Source organism: Cherax quadricarinatus, chromosome 20, assembly GCF_038502225.1.
Source record: "Cherax quadricarinatus isolate ZL_2023a chromosome 20, ASM3850222v1, whole genome shotgun sequence".
Classification (NCBI taxonomy): Eukaryota; Metazoa; Arthropoda; class Malacostraca; order Decapoda; family Parastacidae; genus Cherax; species Cherax quadricarinatus.
The window spans coordinates 14,708,824-14,722,957 of NC_091311.1; the positions used below are offsets into that span (position 1 = coordinate 14,708,824).

Here is a 14,134-nt window from a genome sequence, read left to right on the forward strand (position 1 = left end):
TACAGGTGTAACAGGTGGTTGCCCACTAGTTATAGTAGGTCTCTGTGACAGGGTTTTGCGGCAGATAGCCTGTACCCCTGTCCACCTTAATTGTTGATCACTAAAAGTATCCAAAACATTTTTAATTTCATCCTCAGATGGATCTGATTCAAGAAATTTATTTTCATAATGTGTATAGTCTGAATTAATTATTTCCATACGTTGTGTAAATAATTCAAACTTGACCTCAAGATCATCAAAATCTATGTTTGTATCTTGAGTTAATCCTAGACAGACTGAAATTAGATTTTCTAATTGTGTAATCTTAGTCTGTAAAGACTGAAACTGAGTTTTCAATCAAGCCATTTTAACGGTATACTGAAAATTCTAGCACCACACTTAGAGTGTTTATAAAACACTGTACTGCTATAAACAGCTGAGTTTTTGTTATGCTTAAGTCAGCAATAATCGAGTGAGACACTACTGACCCACTAAGCTTAACCTCAGGGTCAATGACCATGAAGGGTACAGGGTACATGTGTCTGGTGTTTATGGCTTGTTTGCTGTGTCAGCCTGACCATGATGATTAATCGTAAATAACGATGTTATACACTTCATTCACTATACACTATAAATGTCACTGTATAACTGTAAATCACACGTGAATATTACTTACACATATATAAATTTCACTGTTAATATATATTTGAAAGCTTACACTTTATATATAAGTTCCTTTAATATAACAGGTAGATCTATAAGAAACAATCTTTAACACAATCTTGTCTCTTAATTTCTGTCTATAAACATTATAAACACTGTGTATATATATACACTCAGACAAACATCATCACTTGGTGGTGTTGTCTTAATCAGCAATTTCTTCAGATTGGAGCAGTGGGTGCAGGGTGTGGGTGAGTCACCCAGCTCCCATTTTCTTTGGGTGTCCACTGGGTGAGCGCCCGTTTTCTTTTGGGTGAATGCTGGGTGAGCGCCCGTTTTCTTTTGGCTGCCCATTCTCTGTGATTGAGTCTGGAGGGACTCATTTATACTGATTTATATTGTAAAACACTAGTTTTGCAGCTTTTTTCGAAATACCTTGGCTCATAGGTTATTTGTACACTGTAGTACAACATATTTGGACCACAGTGTGGTCTTTATCCGGTTTGAGCACGACCAAATCCTGTTGAGAATTTTGGCCTTACCAGCTATGTGTATATATATAAATATAGGAAACACTTAGCTGATAAATGACAGCAAATCGTCTACACAGCCGCCCCTGCAGACGAGGTCTAGAAGCTGTCGAAACCATCACAACATTGGGCTGTCAAGAGATACAATTTGTAAGTATAAATTACCCCTAGGGGGTGTTATGTCAGCATATTTCATTCGATGATGGCTGACGAAATACCTACTTGTTTGGACTCAAAAGTCCACACCTTACTGCCGATTATAGGTTGATTACAAACTCCTTGTGACTCAAGAATTGCGCAATCCCCCGATCTACAAGAAATTCGTAACATACCTTGCTCTTTGTAACATGAGCTATGGTGTTCTCAACACCTTCGACAGGTATCGGTGACTTGATAGAAGCTGAAGTGTCCTTGGATGTCCACGTCTTCCATTGTCTAGGAAACGCACACTGGTACACTATGTTCCACAAGATTTGTCTTTATTGTTCACAATGTATCACTAGAGAAGCTGATCACACTTCTCCTATGTTTATCGTGTTTTGTGAGACACTTTGTCCACACTAACGCACAGATCAGTGTTCTTTGTTGGTTATCCTGGCGTCAGTGTCACTCGTAGTAGAGTCAAAGTTAATCTGGCGTCGCCACATCGCCCCAAGCCGTCACTGCCCTAGCACAAAAAAAAACGCTGACCTAGTACCTTGCATCCTTGTCACCTCCTCGATGAAGCAAAGCAGAATGTTTGTTTCTTGCTGTCTTAAGCATAGACAACAATATTTTTACTATGGTAATAAATTGGGAGCAGGATTTTCCTTAATTGTCCTGCTAAGTAAGAGATGTACTGTCTCTTATAAAAATACACTTTGCAACACCGCTGCAAGGAGCAGAGGTCACTTGACTACGTGGCATAGCATCTGTGATCAATTACTCACTCTAGCAGTAAACAAGATGCTCGCCCCTTCTGAGGGCTTGGCCACTCAGGGCTGAAAGGGGCTGAAGGGGCTGAAAGGGCTGAAGGGGGCTGATACCCCCCTCCTGGAGAAAATTTCTCCACAATTGTTATTGTGGGAGAGAAGTTTCTCCCATACATCACCCATCAAATTAGCCTGGTCCTGTGGATCGTCAAGTTTAATTTCAACATCATCATCCTCATCAGTGAAGGTATGAACTAGGTAGTTAGGAGCCTTGTGCTTTGCCCCTAAAAGTTGTCGGATCTTACTCCAAAATTTTGCTGGTTCACGTTTATACTGATTAGCTTGAAGAACTAACAATTTCCATAAGTCCTGTTTGTGATGACTAATCATGTTAATTAATTCTTGCCTTAATCGGTGCAGTGTAGCTACTGGTGGTTGTCGCGTTTGAAGATGCCTTCGACATTCTGCTTGATAATTTCTTAAATTGTCTCTAATTTCCCTAGTAGGTTTATATTGTTGGTATATCTTTGTGGAAGCTAATTGACAAGTTGCATTAGTAGCTTCAATTATTCGATTATGCAGGGACCTGATTGCATCATCAATTGCAGTGGAAGGTAGATTTTCCAATGACACAATTTCATCCTCACCCAGAAATGCCCTGAAGGGGTCAAATCCTAGGGTGTTAAGATTAGGTTCAGGAGGTTCAGGTATTCTAAATGGAGAAGTTTGTAATTGTATTATAACAGGGATATGGTCAGATCCTACGTTTCCACCAGGAGATATACGACAGTGAAAGATGTCACAGTCTCTGTTTGTCAGTACTATATCTGGTGTCCCTGGATGAGGTCCAATGTACGATTTAAAGAATGGGCCTTGAAATGACAAGTTTCTAGCTGTCATGATATTAAATAGTTGTTTTCCTTTTAAGTCACCCAGTGGAATACCAGCTCCACAGTTGAAGAGGGCAGGGTGATGAGCATTAAAATCTCCCGCTAGAATTGTTGGAATATTTCTGCTTAATATCCTATGTAGAGGAATTGACTCAATATATTGTTGTCTCGGGGGGAAATATCCAGTTACTATCACTAGTTGTCCATGAGACGTTGTCATTTCTATTGCAAGAATGTTATCTTCATCAACATGAATATTTTTAAATGTATAGCCTAATTTAACTAAGATGGCTACACCACTAAAGGGTCCTCTCGATTTCTCCACAGTAGAGTAACCACGTAATTTAATATGTTGATCAACTCTTGCAGCTGTCTCGTTCAAGAGTATAACATCGGGATTGTAATTATGTAGCTCAACCTCAAGGAGGTAACGGTTATTAAAGAAATGTTGAACATTAAGTTGGAAAATTGTAATCCCCATTATTTCTTGCACTTCGCTCGTGTACTGCGGTCTGAACGCCTGCAAGTAGTGTCATGTGTGGTATCCACACTATCCCTGCTGGACTCGTCAAGGGGAGGAGGGAACTTCTGCGTAGTTGCTTGTGTATTAAAAATGCCATCATCTTCACTAGAGGTGGTAATATTAACAGACTCATTAGAATCGTTAGAGTCATCATCAGAAAACTGAGGTATGATATTCCCAGTTACAGGAAGCAGAGGCTCGTGAGAGTTAATGGGAGACTGTGGAGGCTCCAAGGGAAAATTAGGTAGGCAAGGTGAGTTACCCTGAGAAAGTTCCTGTTCAACAGGATCAGCTTCAATAGCGGGAGAGTAGGCACCAATTTCTGGGGCATTGTTATGTTCAGGTGTTGACTTATCGGGTTGAGGGGAGTTGACAACCTGGGTATGCAAGGTGGGCGATCCCTGGGCCAGGGATGACTTAGGCTTGTTTTTAGATGTAGAGTAGGGTACATACTTCTTGTTATGAGAATGCTGGGTCATAAAAGCCTTCACATTTTCTGGGATGGTGATGGGAGTGATCCCATTAGCCATTAACAGATCATTTAAAACCTGAGAGCAGAGTTGAATGTCACCACCTGCTATGTCTTTGGCCATCATATACATTAGTTGTGCTCTCGTCATATCGCCGGCTGTGGATACCTGAGGCATAGGAGATGAGACTGAACCTTGTTGTTGCGTTTGTGTATGTCGTAGGTGGAGCGCTCCAAGAGGAGCAGAATTCCAAACATTGGAACCATTGGTAGAGACCTGAGGAGTCCCACTTGATCCAGGCAGAGCTGGGAAGGAAGTTTGGGACATCGTTGGCGGTGCCTGGGGAGTGGTCTTCTTAGAAGTGGACAGTTTCTTGGCTTCAATAATTTTCTGCATTTCCTTTTTTCTTTCAGGACAAATAGCAGAAACAGCATGATGTTTTCCGTTGAAGAGGACACATTTGGGTGTATTTTTATTATTACAATCTCGATAAGAGTGTTGGCCAGAGCAAATGCTACAAATCTGCCCTTAAGTACTGCATTTGTTGGTGTTCTGACCAAAGGCATAACACTTAAAACATTGTGTCACACTGACAAATCGTTCAAGAGAGATTTGGTCAGGTGTACATCTGGTGCCAAAACATTTGAAGCCATTTTGACACACAAGTTTGGCCTCCTCAGGTGTCTCAAGTATTAACTTTAAGGTTACCTTGTTGTTGTTTGGTTTAGAGAATTTATGTGCTTCTACAGCTCTGAATTCAGAATTCTCTATATTAAAGTCCTCAACAATTTCATTCGCTGTGCTATGTTTCATGAAACTGTTGATTCTTGCAACAAACACAGTCCTCTGAGCTTGATAGCTCTCAGGTGCAACTGGGGTAACACCAGAAGTCTTCAGTTTATCCAGGACATCATGCTTCAGCAGTTGTAGTAACTCTTCTTCCGAAGAGAGGAGAAGTACTGCTCCAGCGAGGGTTTGAAAAACATCCACTGGAGCAACAGTTGAGTTCGAGCAAATACATGCTAGAATTTCATTCATCGACTTTTGGTTTCCATCATTACGTAATCTTACTCGTACCCTCGCCATGATGTCTAGGAAGGAACATCTGGCAGAGGAGTTTCTTAACAAAAAGGGATCTTTCCTTAATGTTAATCTAACATCCTATTTCAGGTGACTTATGAAGGTCAGCCCCTAAGATAGCCTACCCTCGAGTGGTGAAGGGAAAGAGCCCAAGGCAAAGATCGGCCGGATTTTAAAAAACCACAAGGGCTACCGGATGGTCAAAATGCCTTGTGTTAACTCGCCAAAGCGAAGCTGCCGAAAAAGAAGAAGATAGGAAAGTCAGAAGGATAGCAATGTATGTAGTGTGTTAAGTGTGTGGGCCAGTGTTGATGTTTGGGTGAGGGGAGGATGGGGAAGGATGGGGGGATGGGGATGAGAGGGGTGAACAAGCAAGCAAGTCACCGCCTTTCCCTCTTGATGGGATGGTGCTCGAAGTGACTGCAAGCAAGTTTCCTCTCAGCTCTGGTGAAGAACTACTCAGGATAACCCAAGAAAAATCTCGAGCAACAGTGTTCAGAGTTGCTCAGCTGAAGAGCAGGAACGACGACGTCTCTCCACGGTGGCTGGGCTGCTCATGTGCGTATGTTTGACCTCCAACATGTGTGTATGTTTAACCTCCAACATGTGCGTATGTTTGACCTCCAACATGTGCGTATGTTTGACCTCCAACATGTGTGTATGTTTGACCTCCAACATGTGCGTATGTTTGACCTCCAACATGTGTGTATGTTTAACCTCCAACATGTGCGTATGTTTGACCTCCAACATGTGTGTATGTTTGACCTCCAACATGTGTGTATGTTTAACCTCCAACATGTGCGTATGTTTGACCTCCAACATGTGCGTATGTTTGACCTCCAACATGTGTGTATGTTTGACCTCCAACATGTGCGTATGTTTGACCTCCAACATGTGTGTATGGTTGACCTCCAACATGTGTGTATGTTTGACCTCCAACATGTGTGTGTTGTATGTATGACCTCCAACATGTGTGTATGTTTGACATCCAACATGTGTGTATGTTTGACCTCCAACATGTGTGTATGTTTGACCTCCAACATGTGTGTATGTTTGACCTCCAACATGTGGGTATGTGTTATGGTTGACCTCCAACATGTGTGTATGTTTGACCTCCAACATGTGTGTATGTTTGACCACCAACATGTGTGTATGTTTGACCTCCAACATGTGTGTATGTTTGACCTCCAACATGTGTGTATGTTTGACCACCAACATGTGTCTATGGTTGACCTCCAACATGTGTGTATGGTTGACCACCAACATGTGTCTATGGTTGACCTCCAACATGTGTGTATGGTTGACCACCAACATGAGTGTATGGTTGACCTCCAACATGTGTGTATGGTTGACCTCCAACTTGTGTGTATGGTTGACCTCCAACATGTGTGTATGGTTGACCTCCAACATGTGTGTATGGTTGACCTCCAACATGTGTGTATGGTTGACCTCCAACATGTGTGTATGGTTGACCTCCAACATGTGTGTGGTTGACCTCCAACATGTGACCTCCAACATGTGTGTATGGTTGACCTCCAACATGTGTGTATGGTTGACCTCCAACATGTGTGTATGGTTGACCTCCAACATGTGTGTATGGTTGACCTCCAACATGTGGGTATGGTTGACCTCCAACATGTGTGTATGGTTGACCTCCAACCTGTGTGTATGGTTGACCTCCAACATGTGTGTATGGTTGACCTCCAACATGTGTGTATGGTTGACCTCCAACATGTGTGTATGGTTGACCTCCAACATGTGTGTATGGTTGACCTCCAACATGTGTGTATGACCTCCAACATGTGTGTTTGACCTCCAACATGTGTGTATGGTTGACCTCCAACATGTGTGTATGTTTGACCTCCAACTTGTGTGTATGTTTGACCTCCAACATGTGTGTATGGTTGACCTCCAACATGTGTGTATGGTTGACCTCCAACATGTGTGTATGGTTGACCTCCAACATGTGTGTATGGTTGACCTCCAACATGTGTGTATGGTTGACCTCCAACATGTGTGTATGGTTGACCTCCAACATGTGTGTATGGTTGACCTCCAACATGTGTGGATGGTTGACCTCCAACATGTGTGTATGGTTGACCTCCAACATGTGTGTATGGTTGACCTCCAACATGTGTGTATGGTTGACCTCCAACATGTGTCTATGGTTGACCTCCAACATGTGTGTATGGTTGACCTCCAACATGTGTGTATGGTTGACCTCCAACATGTGTGTATGGTTGACCTCCAACATGTATGTTTGACCACCAACATGTGTGTATGTTTGACCTCCAACATGTGTGTATGTTTGACCTCCAACAAGTGTGTATGTTTGACATCCAACATGTGTGTATGGTTGACCTCCAACATGTGTGTATGGTTGACCTCCAACATGTGTGTATGGTTGACCTCCAACATGTGTGTATGGTTGACCTCCAACATGTGTGTGTATGGTTGACCACCAACATGTGTGTATGGTTGTACTCCAACATGTGTGTATGGTTGACTTACAACATGTGTGTATGGTTGACCACCAACATGTGTGCATGGTTGGCCTCCAACATGTGTGTGTATGTTTGATCTCCAACATGTGTGTATGGTTGACCACCAACATGTGTGCATGGTTGGCCTCCAACATGTGTGTGTATGTTTGATCTCCAACATGTGTGTATGGTTGACCTCCAGCATGTGTGTATGGTTGACCTCCAACATGTGTGTATGGTTGACCTCCAACATGTGTGTATAGTTGAACTCCAACATGTGTATATAGTTGACCTCCAACATGTGTGTGTTTGACCAACATGTGGGTATGTTTCCAACATGTGTGTATGGTTGACCTCCAACATGTGTGTATGGTTGACCTCCAACATGTGTGTATAGTTGACCTCCAACATGTGTGTATAGTTGACCTCCAACATGTGTGTATAGTTGACCTCCAACATGTGTATATAGTTGACCTCCAACATGTGTGTGTTTATGTTTGACCTCCAACATGTGTGTGTTTATGTTTGACCTCCAACATGTGTGTATGGTTGACCTCCAACATGTGTGTATGGTTGACCTCCAACATGTGTGTATAGTTGACCTCCAACATGTGTGTATAGTTGACAACATGTGTGTATGGTTGACCTCCAACATGTGTGTATGGTTGACCTCCAACATGTGTGTATGGTTGACCTCCAACATGTGTGTATGGTTGACCTCCAACATGTGTGTATGTTTGACCTCCAACATGTGTGTATGGTTGACCTCCAACATGTGTGTATGGTTGACCTCCAACATGTGTGTATGGTTGACCTCCAACATGTGTGTATGGTTGACCTCCAACATGTGTGTATGGTTGACCTCCAACATGTGTGTATGGTTGACCTCCAACATGTGTGTATGGTTGACCTCCAACATGTGTGTATGGTTGACCTCCAACATGTGTGTATGGTTGACCTCCAACATGTGTGTATGGTTGACCTCCAACATGTGTGTATGGTTGACCTCCCATGTGTGTATGGTTGACCTCCAACATGTGTGTATGGTTGACCTCCAACATGTGTGTATGGTTGACCTCCAACATGTGTGTATGGTTGACCTCCAACATGTGTGTATGGTTGACCTCCAACATGTGCATATGGTTTACCTCCAACATGTGTGTATAGTTGACCAACATGTGTGTATGGTTGACCTCAAAATGTTTGTATGGTTGACCACCAACATGTGTGTATGGTTGACCTCCAACATGTGTGTATGGTTGACCTCCAACATGTGCATATGGTTTACCTCCAACATGTGTGTATAGTTGACCAACATGAGTTTATGGTTGACCTCCAACAAACATGTGTATGTTTGCCCACCAACATGTGTGTATGGTTGACCTCCAACATGTGTGTATGGTTGACCTCCAACATGTGTGTATGGTTGACCACCAAAATGTTTGTATGATTGACCTCCAACATGTGTGTATGGTTGACCTCCAACATGTGTGAATGGTTGACCTCCAACATGTGTGTATGGTTGACCACCAACATGTGTGTATGGTTGACCTCCAACATGTGTGTATGGTTGACCTCCAACATGTGTGAATGGTTGACCTCCAACATGTGTGTATGGTTGACCTCCAACATGTGTGTATGGTTGACCTCCAACATGTGTGTATGGTTGACCTCCAACATGTGTGTATGGTTGACCTCCAACATGTGTGTATGGTTGACCTCCAACATGTGTGTATGGTTGACCTCCAACATGTGTGTATGGTTGACCTCCAACATGTGTGTATGGTTGACCTCCAACATGTGTGTATGGTTGACCTCCAACATGTGTGTATGGTTGACCTCCAACATGTGTGTATGGTTGACCTCCAACATGTGTGTATGGTTGACCTCCAACATGTGTGTATGGTTGACCTCCAACATGTGTGTATGGTTGACCTCCAACATGTGTGTATGGTTGACCTCCAACATGTGTGTATGCATGACCACCAACATGTGTGTATGGTTGACCTCCAACACGTGTGTATGCATGACCTCCAACATGTGGGTATGGTTGACCTCCAACATGTGTGTATGGTTGACCTTCAACATTTGTGTATGGTTGACCACCAACATGTGTGTATGGATGACCACAAACTTGTGTGTATGGTTGACCCCAACATGTGTGTATAGTTGACCTCCAACATGTGTGTATGGTTGACCTCCAACATGTGTGTATGTTTGACCTCCAACATGTGTGTATGGTTGACCTCCAACATGTGTGTATGGTTGACCTCCAACATGTGGGTATGGTTGACTTCCAACATGTGTGTATGGTTGACCTTCAACATTTGTGTATGGTTGACCACCAACATGTGTGTATGGTTGACCACCAACATGTGTGTATGGTTGACCTCCAACATGTGTGTATGGTTGACCTCCAACATGAGTGTATGGTTGACCTCCACCATGTGTGTATGGTTGACCACCAACATGTGTGCATGGTTGACCTCCAACATGTGTGTGTGGTTGACCTCCGGCATGTGTGTATGGCTGACTTCTGTAGACAGCCTGTACTGTCTGCACAGACAGCCCATGCTGTCTGCCAGCTTAGCTCATATTTAGCGGCACTAAGGTGCTGCCCTTTGTAACCAGGCCTCTCGGTGGGCACGCCAGCCTGCTTGCCCTTGCCTCACGCTCACTCTGGCGGCACCCTTCACTCAGTCAAGAAGGCCTGCTCTCTCTCCCTCGTGGGCATGGCCCTCCCGGGCCATGGGCACAACACACAAGCCTGTGTACCCACCACGACATTGCAAATAAAGAAAAAGAAGCCTCCGAAGACGTATCATTTACTCCCCACTACCAGAACAACCAAATAATCTCGTTATAAATGGTGGGAAGCGGTGATCGCAGCAGTTGTGTTTGCCCGGAGAGAGGAAGGGATGAAATCATCTTCACTTTATCACCCAATACAAGAAGCATCCTCTCTCAACGAGTTATCCTGATGTTGCGTCTGCGCGTTTGAGCATCCAGACACAGGTACAAGCAGGATCCAGCCGAAATTTGCCGAATTTCTTCAAGAATTGTAAGTGGCGTCCCAGTGACCCCACGCTACAGCGTCCCACGCTGTTTCTCAAGTCACATGTTCAGCATCACTTGTAAGTTGCTGTTGTTGTTCAGCTCAGCACAGCTGTTTCAGCAAGCCAGAGGTGAGTTTTGTGGTGATTTCTGCGTCCAGTGTGAGCTTCTCCACGTGTTTGTGGGTGGGGGAGGAGGAGGAAGAAGTGGCCGTTCCTCACCTTGCCCATGCTCACCCTACTCACACCTCACCAGCCTACTATACACTACTCACCACTGCCCACTCCCTCTGCTGTGTTTTCTGCTGTTTTCCACGTGAATTCATTGCCAGAGCTGTGTATCCGAGTGCCCTCACGCCACTCGAAGCTATGTGGATCAGCATGCCACGTAGATCACGACGCTACGTGGATCCCGACGCCACGTGGGGTGTGGACGACGCCATGTGGACCTACGAGCCACGTGAGTTGCCAGATGCCCCAGGCCACATGCTGTGGTCTGCTGCCCGACTTCACGACGTCACCGACGATGCTGCCCGACTTCATGACGTCACGATGTCTGCCTGACATCACCTCGAGATGTCTGCTGACGTCACAGTGCTGCTGACGTCACCTCGCGACATCACGCCTGACATCACACATGATGTCACATCGAGTGTTTCTAGTAATTATTTCAGTATTGTCGAGAAGATTGAGAGAAGATATATGTCGTGTGTTAATTAATTCCTCTCAGTCAGTGTTCTCACATGTTAGTGTACCACATGTACTGCAGGTGTGTGTAGTTTCCGTGTGTCCAGTGAGGTCTGAGCCAGACCTGAGTAGCACCACTGAGCTAAGTCACCCGATGTGACCAGTGTGTTTCACAGCTGTTATTAGTCAGCCCCTGAGCATATGAGCCCCCTTGTACAGAAAGCTCTTATGCTCATCGCTCGTGATGTTCTGCAGAATCGTACCTGCTACGATTCCCATCGAGATTTGTTTCACTTCACCTCCAGACCTTCAGAGTGCAGTTATATGTAGAGAAACAAGTCTGGGGACGCTTAGACTAACCTCTGCTATAACTCCAACTGCCCAGAGAATGACACTCGTCAAGCCGCAGTTAGCCCTGTCGGTAGGCACTGTGTCAGCCTCGTGTCAAGCTTCAGTGAGCTCCTGCACAAAGAAGATGTCGCTTTGACTGCTAGCTCGCTCACTGCAGTCTGGTGTATGATGTTACGACTCCCAGATGTTTCGCCCAGTCGTCTCTGCCACGACTCGCTCCACAACTCTCTCCACGCTCGCCGGCAGTGACAGCCCAGCGACAGTACCAGTCAAGAAGTGTCCTCCTGAGCTGCTTGCCAGAAGTCCTGCCCAGTTGCCGAGTTTTGTCGACGCCTCACTCGAGGGCACCAGCATGTCGTGCCCCAGGTTGAGTGAAAACCTGCAGCGACTCCTACTCCTACGATGACTGCTTCACCGTTCCAGAGGAGACCATACCCTGTTACGTCACAGCTCAGCCGCAGCGATGTCTCCTGTGTTGCAGTATCTGTCCAGACGCAGGAAGGCGTGCAGTGATGCCCTTCGACGCTCACTGCCTATGATCACGATGTTTAGCACACCCCACATGTTTTTTTCTTCCCTCCCTGTAGGAAGTTTTTCTTCCATGTCCATATGTATATATATGTTTTTATTTTGTGTTCTGTGCCCTGTTCCTACGAGAGAGAGACCGAGTTTCTTTTACCACCAGTATTGTTGCATCGGGACGACGTGCGGTAGGTGGCCGAGCATATGTAGACAGCCTGTACTGTCTGCACAGACAGCCCATGCTGTCTGCCAGCTTATCTCATATTTCGCGGCACTAAGGCGCTGCCCTCTGTAGCCAGGCCTCTCGGTGGGCACGCCAGCCTGCCTGCCCTTGCCTCACGCTCACTCTGGCGACACCCTTCACTCAGTTAAAAAGGCCTACTCTCTCTCCCTCGTGGGCATGGCCCTCCCGGGCCATGGGCACAACACACAAGCCTGTGTACCCACCACGACTTAACAATAAAGTAAGAAGCCTCCGAAGAATTATCATTTACTCCACGCTTTCAGTTCACCAAACAAACTGGTTATACTTCCAACATGTGTGTATGGTTGACCTCCAACATGTGTGTATGGTTGACCTCCAACATGTGTGTATGGTTGACCTCCAACATGTGTGTATAGTTGACCTCCAACACGGCTAACCAGTTACTAGTCAGTAAACCGGGATGTCACCTGCAGGAACTCAGTTATATAGGAAACTGCTATTTTCACATAGACTTCCCTGCCTTCTCCAAGACACTCTTTCTAACATATCTCGAAGCTTATGTTAATATTATCGTGTCACTTGACATTTCATTGTTTCTGGTGAAATTATCAACAATTAAAATATACCCGCAAACTGTCTCCAAAATAATTACTGAAATATTATATTTTATTCATATTTTTTATTTATACGAAGAAAATAAATTTATGCTCAGGAAAAATATACAAATGTTGATAAATCTTTACATTTATTTTCTTTAACTTCAGAGTAATTGCAAAGACGTGTTGAAGATGTTGTTGTTGGTGTTAGTGGCTCTGCTGGCCTGGTTCCTCTACCTGGGCTCCCGCAAACCTCGAGGCTTCCCACCAGGTGGGTACCTCATTGTTAGTGACACCTGCTTTCCCAGGTGGGTACTTCATTGTTTGTGACACCTGCTTTCCCAGGTGGGTACCTCATTGTTAGTGACACCTGCTTCCCCAGGTGAGTACCTCATCGTTAGTGACACCTGCTTTCCCAGGTGGGTACCTCATTGTTAGTGACACCTGCTTCCCCAGGTGGGTACCTCATCGTTAGTGACACCTGCTTTCCCAGGTGGGTACCTCATTGTTAGTGACACCTGCTTCCCCAGGTGGGTACCTCATTGTTAGTGACACCTGCTTCCCCAGGTGGGTACCTCATTGTTAGTGACACCTGCTTTCCCAGGTGGGTACCTCATTGTTAGTGACACCTGCTTTCCCAGGTGGGTACCTCATTGTTAGTGACACCTGCTTCCCCAGGTGGGTACCTCATTGTTAGTGACACCTTCTTCCCCAGGTGAGTATCTCATTGTTAGTGACACCTGCTTTCCCAGGTGGGTACCTCGTTGTTTGTGACACCTTCTTCCCCAGGTGAGTACCTCATTGTTAGTGACACCTTCTTCCCCACGTGAGTATCTCATTGTTAGTGACATCTGCTTCCCCAGGTGAGTACCTCATTGTTAGTGACACCTGCTTCCCCAGGTGAGTACTTCATTGTTTGTGACACCTGCTTTCTCAAGTGAATACCTCATTGTTGGTGACACCTGCTTCCCCAGGTGAGTACTTCATTGTTTGTGACACCTTCTTCCCCAGGTGAGTACCTCATTGTTGGTGACACCTTCTTCCCCAGGTGAGTATCTCATTGTTAGTGACATCTGCTTCCCCAGGTGAGTACCTCATTGTTAGTGACACCTGCTTTCCCAGGTAGGTACCTCATTGTTAGTGACACCTGCTTTCCCAGGTGGGTACCTCATTGTTAGTGACACCTGCTTC

At 45.0% G+C, this 14,134-nt stretch overlaps 1 protein-coding gene across 2 annotated transcripts in view; it reads left to right on the top strand.

Annotated features, from left to right (window-relative positions):
• LOC128700072 (methyl farnesoate epoxidase) overlaps positions 1-14,134 on the top strand; it is a 106,524-nt gene that overhangs the window by 17,611 nt on the left and 74,779 nt on the right. For both annotated transcript variants that reach the window (XM_070086889.1, XM_070086890.1), the window contains exon 2: positions 13,112-13,214. In XM_070086889.1, coding sequence (XP_069942990.1) covers positions 13,136-13,214 — 79 coding nt within the window. In that variant the 5' untranslated portion in view covers positions 13,112-13,135. The remainder of the gene's footprint in view (positions 1-13,111; positions 13,215-14,134) is intronic.